Consider the following 14,623-nt stretch of genomic DNA (forward strand, 5'->3'; position numbering starts at 1 on the left):
ACACATCCCGAGCTTGTAATGAGAGAGAGAGAGAGAGAGAGAGAGAGAGAGAGAGAGAGAGAGAGAGAGAGAGATTACCTGATGATGAAAACCACCTCACTGGGGTTGAGGAATTACCTCGTCGAGGTGCTTCCCCACAGAGAGAATGAAATACCTGTAAATGGGGTGTTGAAAGTTGCAAATTTTGGTAAATTTCAATGGAATAAGAAGAAAATAACCGTTGTATCTGAAGTATTGAAACAGAAAACAGACATTAAAGAATAATATGAAGTAACAGATGTTACAGTTGTTATTGGCGCTTGTGTTAACAGCTGTTTACTTTTTATCCTGCAGGTGCCTGTCTCATTGGCCATGTCGAGCATGAACAGTGGAGGAGGGCACCACCAGTATCAGCAGCAGCAGCAGCAGCAACAACAGCAACAGCTCCAACAGCAGCAGCAACAGCAGCAGCAGCAGCAGCAACAGCAACATCATCATCAGCAACAACAACAGCAACAGCAGCAGCAGCAGCAGCAACATCAACATCAACAACACCAGGCCGTCCATATTCATACCAGTACCCGGGGTCCCTCATCTATGATGTGCGCGACTCCAACTCAACCTCACCATCACACGCATCACCTGAGTGGAACACCTCACATGCAGCCACCCACCCATCAGGTATGCATAGCTTCTCTCTCTCTCTCTCTCTCTCTCTCCTCTCTCTCTCTCTCTCTCGCTCCTCTCGTTCTCTCTCTCCCCTCCTCTCTCCCTCCTTCTCCTCCTTCTTCTCCTCTCTCTCTAGACTTTGTACTTTCATACTCTATATAGTCATCAAGGCCAGTCATTGAGTTTGATATCTCTGTAGCCATTTGTCTTTAAGTTCTTGTACTCTAGCCTTCAATTAGTCCAGTCTTTGAATTTTTTGTACTTTGTATCCTTCACGTCCAGTCTTTGAGCTCTTGCATTCTATAGCCCTCATCAACTCATATACTCTGTAGAATCTTAAAGCCCAGCTTTTGAGTTGTTTTACTTTTGTAGCCATCATAAGTCCAGTCTTTGAATTCTTGTACTCTGTAGCCATCAAGTCCAGTTTTGGAGTTCTTGTACTCTGTAGCCATCATAAGTCCAGTCTTTGAGTTCTTGTACTCTGGCCATCATTAGGCCCAGTCTTTGAGTTCTTGTACTCTGTAACCATGAAGTCAAGTCTGTGAGTTCTTGTACTCTGTGGCCATCAAGTCCAATCTTTGAGTTCTTGTACTCTGTAACCATCAAGTCAAGTCTGTGAGCTCTTGTATTCTGTGACTATCAAGTCCAATCTTTGAGTTCTTGTAACTATCAACTCCAGTCCGAGTTTTTGTACTCCATAACCATCAAGTCTGATCTTTGAGTTCTTGTAGTATCTGGCCATCAGTAAGTGCAGTCTCTTAGTTCTTTTATGCTGTATCAAGTATCCTTGAGTCCAGGTTTTGATCTTTTGTTCTCTAGTTCTCACCAAGTCCAGTTTTTGAGCTCTTGTACTCCATGGCCCCCATCAAGTGCATTTGTTGACCCATATCTTCTGAAACCAACATCAAATCTAGTCTTTGAGCCTTTGCACTCTGTAGACTTTATCAAGTCCAGCTTTTGAGCTCTTTAACTGTGTAGCCATCGTCAAGCCCAGCTTTTTGATATCTTGTACTCTTTAATTGTCAAGTCCAGCTTCAGAGCTTTTGCATTCTAGTATAGCTGTCATGTTGAGTTTTCATCAAGTCCAGCATACATTTAAGCTCTAGTACTATAGCTATCATGTCCTGTGTATGTAGGTAAGTGTTAGAATTAGATTTTTATGGAGAATTTGAAGTGGTTTGAGAGGGTAGTAAATGCTGAGAGAAGAGTTAATGAACAAGTGGATCTTGGAATAAAAGATACAACTGGAGAAATGTTATCTGATGTGAGTGTGCTCCTTGCTTGATGGAGAGAGTATTTTGAAGGTTTTTAAATTTGGATATGGATGAGAGGCAAAGCTGAAAGATGGAAGTGGAAAGGGATAGTGTAATTTTGAGAATGCTTGTGGAAGTGACTGTTGAGGACATGAGTATAGAGACTTATCAGGAATCAATGAGATTACAAGAGGAAAGGTGCAGTATAGTGGCAAACTGTTTCTGCTTGTATGAGGGAAAGTTTCCAGATTAATGGATTAGGAATAATTATTCTGTTGTAGAAAGGTAAAGTTAATCGAGGTAATGGTTAGAATAATACGAGAATAACAATTCTTGGTACACTAGGGTGGTTGTATGTTAGGATTTTGATTGAGAAAGGAAGACAGATGACAAGAGGACTGATAGGATGAATTACCTCGGGGCCATCAGTTTATGTATTCTATGAATTTTAGATCTATTTCTTTTACTGATGTAACTCATTGGCAGAGGTAATAGCAATGTAGCTGCAAATTATACTTTTTTAATTGTTGTTTGGAACTTTCTCTATTTTTTCTTCTTACTTGGCTTGTGCAGACTACCTCTTTTTAGATTGGATAGTTCACCACTGATAAGCTCCCTGATGGTAATTATGTAAATGTATAGGTCATTACACAAACTTAGCATATAGAATCCCATTTAAGATTATAAAAAGTTCATTTGAAACAACTATGCAGCGCATGATTTTCATTAACCGCTAATCATGATTTGTTACATTTCAGATGGGAGGTGCAAGTGGAGGTAGCTACAGCAGTGTCCCCCGTCTACACCATTGCAATGTGCACTCCTTTTTGTGTTCTAACCCTCCCCTCCATCATCAATACCAGGTAAATCAGTTTTTAGAAGAGTGCTGCTGAACACTTACTTGTATGTCATAAGGAACAAGGCTCAATTAATTTTTTTACATTTTGTTTTAAAATGGTCAGCTATTATATTGAGAGTTGAAATATGGCCATAGTTTTGCAGCGTTTAAGTTGTTATACTTGAGTACATTCTACATTCTGTCTTGTTAATCTGTAAACTTTCTGTCAATTGGCCTGTGTTATTTGGTTGATGTGAAGTTTTTTTTTTTCAGAAAAGAAAGAATGATTATTATTTGCCTGCATGTCCATTATCACAAGAATATGAAAATGATCTTCAATGTTTTTCACTAAATCTTGTTTGAAATCTCCAGTTTATTAATCAATTTTCATAAACAAATAAGCCTAGGTAGTGAAAAGGCAGGGACTTCATATTAGAATGTATTGTTCAGATGCATGTTAAAAATCATCACTCATTATGAGTATTTAATGAGGATTCTGTCACTCCATAAAAGTTAAGATCCTAACAGTGAGATGTCTGTTTATGCTGTTAAACAAATAGAATTGTATTTTTCCTTATATTTATAATATTTTTTCAGATGAATGGAGGTTGCCTTGGTCCCCAACATCATTATGGCCCAATGGTTGCACCAAGTCACCATACAGCTACGCCACTTCTGACTCCCGCAGGCCCACCTCATTTGATGACCACCACCCCACAGCCACCTCATACCCACACCTCTATCTATGGGCAGGCACCAATGGGAGTGGCTCCCCCACAAGCCGTCCCAACTCACCTCACTGCCGTTCCTGGGCAACTTTCGGCAGCGCCTCAAAGTTTAGGAGTGGGTGTTCCTCCTCAGCTACCCCCACAGCACCATCATCATGCACATCAACAGCCCACTCCGCCTCTTGTTGCATCTTTTCCTGCCCACACACATCTACATCAACTTCATCATTTACATGTAAGGAATACATACCCATGTATCTTGTTATACATGTACCATCTGGAATGAGATTTTGACGGTTGGTTTTATACCATACTTTTAATGTGTATTAAATTTTTGTTATTTTACAATCAGGCTAGCGGCGGAAGTGGCGGTGGTGCTCGAGGGGCCAGTGTTGACATGCTTGGCCGGGGTCTGTACCGTGGTCCTGGTCAAGGCCATGGTCTTGGTAGAGTAAGAGGACCCCGTGGAAGCAATGGAAGTAGTTTGGGCGGTAGTAGACGCAGTAGTTCCAGCTGGCGAGGGAATTCTCTGCCCCCTGCTGCCCCTCCCCCTCCTCCCCCACCACCTCTTCCTAGTGCTGCAGCAGCAGCTGCAACTTACCCTGGCATTCTTTTACATTTCTTGTAAGTTTGTTATGTGAGTTTTTATATCTTAATGGGTTTTTATGAATTAATGGTAGCAGTGTACAGCATGTTGGAAATACTGTTTAAACCGTTACTTTCTTTTTTATTTTTTGTTAGGGCTATGTTGTCTCATCCATCATTACACCAATACAGTGTGGTTGACCCAGTACCTGCAGAAGCTCCAGACACAGAAAATTATGAAGCTTTATTACATCTGGCAGAGAGGCTTGGTGAAGCCAAGCCTAGAGGCCTTTTGAAGACCATGATTGACCAGCTCCCGTCCTATAGGTAAGTGGTTATTGTGCCAGTATGGAGGACAGACCCTTTACTGTACTCTTTATTCAACTTTTGCTACATTGTCAGAGTTAGCCAAGAGATGAGCCATGATCATTCTTGAGTCACCCTCTCACATGAGGATCCCACACCAAAGGGAATTCTCTTGCATATGACAATAAAGTCAGTAGTGCCTCAACATTTGTGTGTTGCAGGCATGATTGTTAAGTACTACATATGTTTTTATCACACTTTTCTCCTATGATACATATTGGATAAGTAGGTTTAGAGTTTTGCACTTATTGTAGTGCATTTACTTATTATCCATACCTTGGTTTCTTCCATCTTACTTATACAACTTCTTTAATGTTGTTTTTCCCCTGGCCATAATAAGATAAATCTTTCAGTTCTGCCCCATGAGCATAGAAATGTGATTCAGTGGTCTGGTTAAACATATTTATAATAGGATATTTTATGTATCATTGCAAGTTAGAATGATTATTATACTTGTATCGGTTGTTCCTGTAGATTTTGGGATATTCACTTGTATGGTAACTGAAATTCTCAGTTGGTCCTTGAGTTGATCACTTTCATTGCCTCTTGAGAGATTAATTTCCCTCCCTTGTACTGGATGTACTGCAGGTCTCCCAGAACTAAAAGGCAATAATAGGCCTGCATTCTAGATTCTTTTTGCCATTCCTGAAAGGCTATATGGCTTTGATGGTTGAGGTAAAGGCCAATCGTTGTTACTTCCTTTGTTATAGCGTAGGACAGTGGTTACTGTGACAGAACCTTGCTTCAGAAATTTATATATGGGCTTCAGTGGCATTTTGCATTATCACCTGTGATTATGCCACCTTTGTGGGTCTCTTATGCACCTCATAAGTAATCTAATGATAATCATTGAGAGTGGAGCTGTCAGCAGCTTACAGTATTTCCAACCTTGCAGAAATGGATCTCAGATAGAACTGAATTTGCTAGAAACACCATGAACACTGCAAGAAATGTATAGGCATGCTAAATGACTGCCTAGATAAGGATAATCATGAAGAACTATCTAAAACAAAAGGATAACTTATCAAGATGGTGTGAAATGCTGTTTACATTTTAACATGTAGATAATATTACCCAATAGCCTCCCATTTCCTAATGGGGTCTATGCTTATCAAGACATGGGACACTCTGTTAATACGTATTTGTTACTCTTTATTCTCCTTACCATATGTAGTACATACCCAGTCTTTCACTTCTCCTGTTGGAGGATCCCAAGAAGCTACCATTCCCTTGTTCATATATGCTTTGTTGTGTAGGATTGCTAGACCTCAGTTGACTTACACCAAGGATAAGTATAGTAGATTTATGTGTTAACATTCAAGCTTATAGATCAGCTTTATTGATGATCAGGATTTTTTAGGGATTCTGAATAACTTAGCTGTTTTTTTTTTAATATTTTCTAAAAACACTATTATCAGCAATGAAACATTATAAAATGTCTCCTGATAATCATAAGGTATTTTTGGGAACCAGAAAAATCTCTGGAAGATTGATTTGGATCCTTTAAAGATGAGTCATCAGGTCGCTGGAAGAAGAGCTGTTTTGCAAAATGGAGGAGGATGGGCTGAGATGTATCAAAGAATTGCATGACTGTTCATTGAGAATACTCAAATGAAGAAGATTGCCTCCTCCTGGGCTCAGGTGAAGGAATGATGTGGCTCAGTAGTAAAGTATGAAATTGAACCATAGCAGTCAATCTCCCATTTTTGGTGCATATTTTCTTGCCTGAAGTAATGATGGTTTGCTTTCACTGGCTGTGTTGGAGATCGGAGACCAACTTGAATGTCTTGAGCAGCACTGATAGCCAGTTTCAAGTCACTCTAAGGTGGCCCTGGTTTGAAAGGAAGACACATCATTAGATAAGAAGTTCTTTCAGAATTGTAAGGATGAAGAATTCAAACATTTCAGAGAGCAGGAGCATGAACGATTCAGTTCCTTCTCATCAACTGGAACCAATACCAGACAATTTGAGGTCAAGGACAGCATACCAGAGACAGTGACCTTCCTCTCAAAACATTCCTCCTATTATATTCACTCCACTGTTTTTTGGAGTAGGTGAGGTCAGATGTTAGTCATACAGGCATTACAGTAGAAGGTTTTCCTGGTATAAAAGGATATCTGCAGTGACACTTACTTGTTGCCTAACAAGATTATGAAATAGTAGTACATACGTACTTGATACAACCACCAAGACAAAGTGCTGTACCTAGCATACAATTAAATAGCTCTAAGAGCGTAAGGTACTGTGTAATGAAAAGAGATAAGATGATAATACAGCATCACAGACTGAACAAGACTGTGATGGAAAGCTTAACTGACTCAAAAAGCAAGGAGACTATGTACGTCACTAGCTTAAATGGAGTCTGATGTAAATGACAACACCTGTATATAACAATAATCTGAATGGGTGCTAACTAGCAACATGAGTTATCTTAAATGTTAACCCATCACAAAAAAAAAGTCATGGAAAGATCTAAAAGTCCTGTTCAGTATCAACACTAAAACATGGAAAGCTTGATAACTGTGCCAGTGACTAAAAGGCAGTTGTCACTTCCCACAGAAAATTTTCCACCTCATAAGGAATTAGGCCTAGCCCATTAAGATAAGGAAAAATGTAATAGTACATAGATAGCAAGAATAATATGATGAAAAGTGACAAATGAAAAGCCAGGTAAATATTTTCTGATTCTTCTACAGAGAATAAGTGGAGTTATGGGTGAGACTGTTGATCTAATTGTTATATATTATGTACTGACAGTGTTCATTTGACTTCCTAGAAGTTTTTTTGTCTGATGATATATTTTGGACAGAGTAAATGGGCACTATGAGTCATAGTAATATTAATAACCTAGCAGATCAGTAACACTTCTGCATATTTAATATAAATAAGTTTTTAGCAGACGTCATCCAGGAGGCTGCGGATGGTTGAGGTTACATAAAATCTGCAAGATTGTTGGTTAAGATTCCTTCCAGCATAATTTACTTCCGGTCTCAGACGTGAATGCTAGGTAGCTCTGGCATCACCTGGTGCCCTGTTTGGTAAAGAGAAATTCTTAGTTGAGGGAATAACTCCAAACTTCTTTTATGGCTCTTGATGACTCAGTTTTTGGCAAACACCTTCATACTGGGAAGCAAGTATAATTAAAATGAATGCTTTGAATGTTATTAATAAAAAAATCTAGTTTAGAAAAAGTCAGTGATTTTTCAAAAATATTTTTTCAGTGCATACCCATTACCTGTAGCTCAATTTTTTGGTCTGCAACATCTTGGATGCATCCAGCTTTTGTTTAATAAACAAAAGAAAAACAGTAGCCAGTCAGAAGTTCTGTGGACAATTAACTGAGAAATGCAATACAGTCACTCAAACTCACAATTAAAGGAGCCCCTAACCATTATACGTACAGTATATTATAGGTAAAATTGACTGTATACAGCCGTTTAGAGACATACATGTCAACAGAAACTAAATTGACTAGTTATGGGTTTTGCATTTTTGAAACAATCATTGCACATATTGTGGACTATATTCTCTGAAGTTTGTATTTAGTGGTATATTGTTTTTAGATGAATAGAGTAGGGATTCATTGTAAATTAACTGAATTACAAATTCCTCATCGAGAGAGTTTCATTTAGCTGTTCAGATTATGTTCTGATGTTACAATAAGCATTTTAAAATGAAACTAGAAATTTGCCATGGCTCCTCAGGAGGATTTTAATCAATACATTTCTATCCTGATATCTTGTTAATCCAGTGCAATAAGGCCTCTATGATCATTGTCATTATCCAGATATGAATCCTGTTTATCCAGAAAGTTCTTTGTTATTCTCCTACACACAAGCTATTATTTATGTGGAGTGACTGTATCTCAACCCCAGTTGCTCATACAATTGTAAGGCCTCAGCTATTCAAGTTCTCAGCTATAGTATTTTTAAGACGGCTTTTGGTGCCAATTTGAATTTTTTTCAGTTCAGATAGGCTTCCTGTATCTTGAAGCATTTGTTAAGTTTTTGTGATAATAATGATTTATTATTTTATTTACTTTATGTATAATTATTGATCTTTCTTGAACTGTAAGGATAAATAATCTTGTAATTAGATGAATCGCAAAAGAAGCATTTGCAAGTTGTGAGTTGGTGCTTTTATTGCCATGGTTTGAGCAATCTTGACTTTACACAACATTAGGAAACATTAAGGGAAGTTTTGTGATCTTTGGCAGGTGTCTTATTGAAGCAGCATTTGTGATTGTTGTAATTTGATTTTTTCTGTTATAAATTCTGTTTTTATTGAATTACTTTGAATTTCTCAAGTTGCTCTTAACATTGTGAATAAAAGCATTATGTTTTGACTCATATTTTGAAGGTACTCATAGAAGCCCACTCAGATGTATCGACAGCCTCTATTGCCAAAGTGATGAAGAACTTTTGCTTCTTTCTTTTGTCATAGCAGATGAATATCCAAAGGGTAGAAAATTACTGTACAGTACTTGAATATTGTACATTTGTCCACATGTCAATTATCAGTTTTAATTTGCAGGTATACTGGGGAGAAATCTGATACAAAACAGACAACTTGTGTTATTTGCATGTGTGATTTTGAGCTTCGTCAGATGCTACGTGTCTTACCATGTTTGCACGAGTTTCATACCAAATGCGTTGATAAGTGGTTAAAGGTAAGTTGCTCTGCTGCAGCTTTCTTTTGGTGATGCACTATTAGGGGTCTTGGTTGTCTTGGGGTCTGTATTTGGCTAGTGATTTGGGTTGGTGAAATTATCCTCATTATAGAGTAACAGCGTTCCAGATCCTTTTTGTCTCCCATGTAGCGCTTGTGTCATCTGAACACCAAGATCCCTGTTTTATTTTTATGGGCACCACAAAAATCAGTTGCATGATTTTTAAAGCTTACATTGGGTACAATTACTGAAAATGGGATTTGCTATTAATGTCTTACAGAGTAGATATTTAATTTTTGACTGTTTTATTATTCTTTCTCTCACCTTATGACCACTCTATATGTCTTCCTACTACCATATTATGTCCAGTCAGCAGGCTTTGATAGATCATGTGTAGAGCAGTGTACAATATTTTCATGTATTTTAACATATTTCTTTATTACTGTAAGGTGATTATTCTCAAGATAATTGTGTGTGCTCGCTTAGACATCAGATAATAGATATTTATGATTCTGGGACAATCAGGTAGCAAAGCATGGGTTTTTTTCACAGTGCAATTTTCCCAGTGTATTGACCACGTTGTATCGTATACTAGCCCTCACCCACTAACAGTATTGCTTCTCTTATTTCTTATTAGAGGCGAAAGTGTGCATGAAGGCTGCTGTGACATACCAGTACCGTTGCCATTTTGTCCTCTAAGTCGAGTGGGCTCCTTCATGTCAGTGGCAGATATCATATTGTGCCCTCTCCTCCCTCAAGCTTATCACCTGAATACTAGACTTCTGAAGCTTTCTCTCTCTCTCTCTCTCTCTCTCTCTCTCTCTCTCTCTCTCTCTCTCTCTCTCTCTCTCTCTCTCTCTCTCTCTCTCTCTCTCTCTCATGTACTTTTGATTCTAAGGCCAGATCTTTTTAAAAATATCTTCATACAACCTTAGCTATGTATCCATAATAGCCTCATCCCTTTAGCTCAGCTGGTTAAATTTAGTGGATGAGTCATCATTTACCTTATATGAATGAGTCCTGATTATTTTATTTTATTCCATTAAACATTTTGTATGATTATGGCTATAGATGGAGGTAGAGCATATCAACTGAGGCATGCTAGTCTTCCTGCTATTAAGATCACTGTTGCTCGTTATTATCACGTTATGTTTAAATTATAGTTTCTTTTAAAAACCTCTTCTTATTTGAATTGATATGTTTATAAAGCAAAGAAATGGCCCATTGGTATCATGATTTTGATGTGCCTCAGCTGACATGATCCTCTCAGCAGAGTCATTATCCATAATTCTCCTTAAGGTCCTTTTCTTTGTAATTATTGTGGACGAGCTTGGCTGATGGCGTCACAGATTTCAACTCTTGATGGGATTTAGCGGGCACTTGTGAACAGGTTGTGTTTATCGCCTCATATGTGACTGTGGCCTGGGCCTCGTCTCCTAGGAGCGAGACGTAGTTAACACTGGCTATATATAAATCTTTATGTAGTGTATATACATCTGATAGGTTCATAGTATTCTATGGTGTGATGGGCATTAATCTGTTGTTCTTTGATCTTTCAGTAGGGTTCAGATTTGTTTAAACCTTAAAGTGTATGAACCTTACTGAAATACAAATGAAAGGATTAATAGTCCATCACAGCATGTACTATGACAATGAAGAATTCAGGAAGATCAGCTAGCCCAAGGTTTTTGTGTTATTTATCTTGCACTTTGAGCCTTTGCTTGTGATACCTACCATATAGTAATCTCCAGTTTGCAAATTAATTGTCATTGAATTTCCTTCTCTAAACCCTACATAATATAATCTTAGTGGCAGCCTCTTCTTAGAATTCGCATTTTTTTGTGAATTGCAGTCCGGATGCCCTATTTTTCATTTATTTATTTATTTTCATTGTATAGACCAAAAACTGTCACTACAGCACACTCAGCAGTTACTTTGAGGCTTGCTAGAACTTCTTCCTGCAGATGATCAAGTTTTCTCTTTGTTCAACCTCTGGTATCTACTAGTTCTGTGTTCAAGGGTTTGCTTGTTTATTGATGTAATGAATATGTCCATCTCTCTTTTTATTTAAGTGTTTATGAAAATCTCTAGAGAAAATATGATGTTAAAAGATTATACCTAAAACTTTTATTTTCAATCATGATGTAGGGTACAAAATAGTAGTAGTGAAATTTACTTTTACTATCAGGAAAATAACTAAGTACGTGGACATTAGTGCCTATTCACAAGTCCTAGGAACCTAATCCCTGTGAATACCAGTGGTTGATACTACAATTCTTATGATATATTGCATTGTTTGTATATGTATTGGTGTTTTTGGAAAATACAGATATTTTTTGTTTTTGTTTGAACAGCTATCACAAAAGCTGCTGCTTCATTGTCTCAACCAGAATCATTTTTGACAAGATTTGCAAGCCTTAACGTAACCGTTGAGCTTAGAGTCGTCCGTAGCCAGTTTCTTGCCTTCTTTACACCCCTTTCTCTCCTCCTGTTTGTATTTTTGGATTTTAACACATCCAGAGCTTTTTGTGATGAACAGGTAACATGCCAATATGTGTAGTTCTTTTTCTCTCTCTATCTATCTCTCTTTCTCTCTTTCCCTCTCCTAAACTTAGAGCACAGGAAATTCAACTGTAAGATCACAAAGAGCTCTGAGCTTTTCCCTAAGCCTGGTGCAAAAGCCTTGTATATTAGAAGATTCCTCAGACAAACTTAGTTGACAATGCTCAGGCATAGCAAACCTCACTTCTACCAAACTGCATTATCACCCTGATTTTAATACTTGTGCTCTTTTTACCAGAATGGAGTTAGGAAATGCTGTATTCTGTATTTTTGCTGGGCATTGTATCAATATATATAGCCTTTAGATTATGGACTATGCTGGATAAGAGTTGAGAAAGGGACATGAAATGACATACAAGTCAGTGTAGCAAAGTAGGACTGGAGATTATTTATTTTTTAAGTGGATGAACTTTCTATTTATTGATTAGTTTAGAGTTTCACTTTACACCATAATTCCTCTGTACAGGAAGTGATTTTAAAGGGTTTTGTTTGTGGGAAAAAAAAGAGAGTAAATTTGTACTTTGGTATTTGTATATTATGTGCTTTAGAGCTCCTATCCAGTAGTGTTCATGGCAATATTGTGTAATACGTGGCTTCTGCACTAGGCTCGCAGCTTGTTGGTACTGCACAGTTCAGCAAACATACTGTGAAATATTGTGAAGTTGAAACCCTACTTATTTGCTGGTTTATATGCAGACAACGGGAATACTGCTGAAATGGCCACTCTTCATGCAGTGAAGATCTTGCTATTGAGACTTCTTCATTGTTATTTATTTATTGTCTTTGGGGATGTTGATTTCTCGAGGCTAATGCTTTGGTCATTGTTTTGTAGGCAAGATATCACTGGCATGGTTTCATCAGTATCATCACCATAGGTTGTCAAGAAACAGCAGTTATTCTTCTTCTTCTTGCATATAATAACACTGCAACTAAGGGTCTCACACTCCATTAGTATCTCATGGATATGACATCTGACTGGCTGTTGCCATGCTGTTGGTAACCTAGACTGTGGTCAGTACCATGCAGTTGACTCCCCTCACTGTGGTTGGTGCCGCGCAGTTGGTACCCGTGACTGTGTTCGGTGCCGAGCGGTTGGTACCCTTGACTGTGCCCCGAGCTAACAAGTGCAGTGTCTTGCATGAGCAGGAGGGTGGCGTGCCTTGTGCCGTATACCACTGCTGGCTGCTTGCATGCTTGCAGTATCATGATGATGGCCTTTTTGGTGCCTGCAGGTATGTCCCTCTTGGTCACACTGCACACTGGTTTGGTTGTCAAGTGTTTCCAGACTTTGCATTAAAAAAAATACTTACTTTATTGTTATTGTGTTGTAGTCTTACCAGTTTTGATTACTATTTCCTTGCAAGTTTTTGTTACTGTGTCTATTACGCTGTTGAATTGTCAGTCCAATTTATTTTCCATATTTATTTATTTGTTCAGGTTTCATATACCGTAGATGAGAATACCTTTGTTTATTCTTCCCTTTTACTGTGCTGTCAACATTTTATCTGTTTCACGGTGAACTTGAAATTTGTGCATTTAGTGTTATAAAACATCCACATGTGCAAAGCTCTGGAAATATATGACTTCCAGCCAAAATGAGGCAAGACTGTCACCAACTGGCTGTAAAATACTCCTCAAGCATAAATTTTAAGCCTTGCCACCACAGCACGCCAGATTCCTTTAAGAGGAGCATTTTCTCCAACATTGTCTACAGTGTTTGGCCTTTAATGGAAATTTTGGTTTATACTTTGTAGGAAAGATTTTTTTGTTAAGTTTCTCAGACTTGATTTTGAAATTATCTGTCAAGTAACAGTTGAGTGAGGAATTCTATTCAGCACATTGCCATAAGCAGTACAATAATTAGTTACTGTTAGCCGTCTAGGCTGCCAAAATTAATGGAAAATTGCACCTCCGCTTCAGGTAAATAAAGAAACATTTTAAATGAAAGAGTGCTGTACTGTTACATGTGGGATTGTAGAAGAATGCTCAAAATAGTTTTTTTAAGAACAAATGTCTAGTCTTGATAGCCGTGCTATTTCTTGTCGCTAACCCTCACAGGTACTGCTTTTAGTCAATTTCTACTGTATTTATTTGCTGGTTTTAAACCAATAATAATCACTCTCTTATTAGATGTGCTGACCATGAATGTGTGAGTCCAAGAGCAGTTTTGTTGATCTCAGAAGGATGGTGTGCTTTTAATAAGAAAAATTGAACTTTGTAAACCTTATATACATATGTATGTATGTATATACTTGCCTGTAGTCTTTTCCTTTTCGTAATTCAAGTTTGTGGCAGCCTGGTCCGCTTGCAATGATTTGTTTTACTAATTTTATTAATCTGTTGCATGTCATGTAATTAAGAATGAGGAGAAATTGCTGCTCTTGCTGTACTGGCGGCGTCTTACCTCAGCATCCCGGTTGTCTCATCTCGACTGCTTGCCATCCGTGCTCACAGATGATCGGCATTAATTTAAAGAAATGTAGATTATTTTTCTTGGCGTTCCAAATAATTTTTAATAGTAGCAAATAAAACCACTGCTATCTAGCTAACTGTTTTCTTTTTTATGTTATTAATAACAGCATAAAATAGAATGAGAATTTATATTAATAATCATACATTTGATGTATATAAAAATTTTATGACCCATATTACAGCCAGTTTTTGACACTTAAAATGTCTGCTCCTTGAGGCCTTTAAAAATTCAGTTTAGAGAAGTTCAATTGTAGGTCTTGTTAGTGTTCAGACAAATACTACTCTTCATGCATTAGTTACACTGAATAATATCTAATGATATTAGTTATTAATTGTCAATAGTAAAGGTCTTGAAATATTTACTAGAGCTATATAATGTAGAATTTCATGCTAATTAAGGAACTTATTCACTTTTTATGCACAAAATATAATAATCATGTTTTATCGTTACACAGTAATTCTTATATTTTGCAATATCCTTTTATATTACTGATGTTGTGT

The 14,623-nt window shown here is 37.6% G+C and overlaps 1 protein-coding gene across 8 annotated transcripts in view; it reads left to right on the plus strand.

Moving 5' to 3' along the window:
* LOC135203179 (RING finger protein 44-like) overlaps positions 1-14,623 on the plus strand; it is a 236,892-nt gene that overhangs the window by 215,894 nt on the left and 6,375 nt on the right. For 3 of the 8 annotated variants that reach the window (XM_064232884.1, XM_064232889.1, XM_064232888.1), the window contains 7 exons: positions 334-660; positions 2,660-2,764; positions 3,337-3,702; positions 3,820-4,091; positions 4,209-4,379; positions 8,953-9,088; positions 12,483-12,754. In XM_064232884.1, coding sequence (XP_064088954.1) covers positions 334-660; positions 2,660-2,764; positions 3,337-3,702; positions 3,820-4,091; positions 4,209-4,379; positions 8,953-9,088; positions 12,483-12,602 — 1,497 coding nt within the window. In that variant the 3' untranslated portion in view covers positions 12,603-12,754. Of the gene's footprint in view, positions 1-333; positions 661-2,659; positions 2,765-3,336; positions 3,703-3,819; positions 4,092-4,208; positions 4,380-8,952; positions 9,089-12,482; positions 12,755-14,010; positions 14,130-14,623 lie in introns of those variants that run through there. The other 5 variants (XR_010311880.1, XM_064232885.1, XM_064232886.1 and 2 more) reach the window with 5 other exon arrangements.

The sequence above is a fragment of the Macrobrachium nipponense genome, chromosome 33 (assembly GCF_015104395.2).
Source record: "Macrobrachium nipponense isolate FS-2020 chromosome 33, ASM1510439v2, whole genome shotgun sequence".
Classification (NCBI taxonomy): domain Eukaryota; kingdom Metazoa; phylum Arthropoda; class Malacostraca; order Decapoda; family Palaemonidae; genus Macrobrachium; species Macrobrachium nipponense.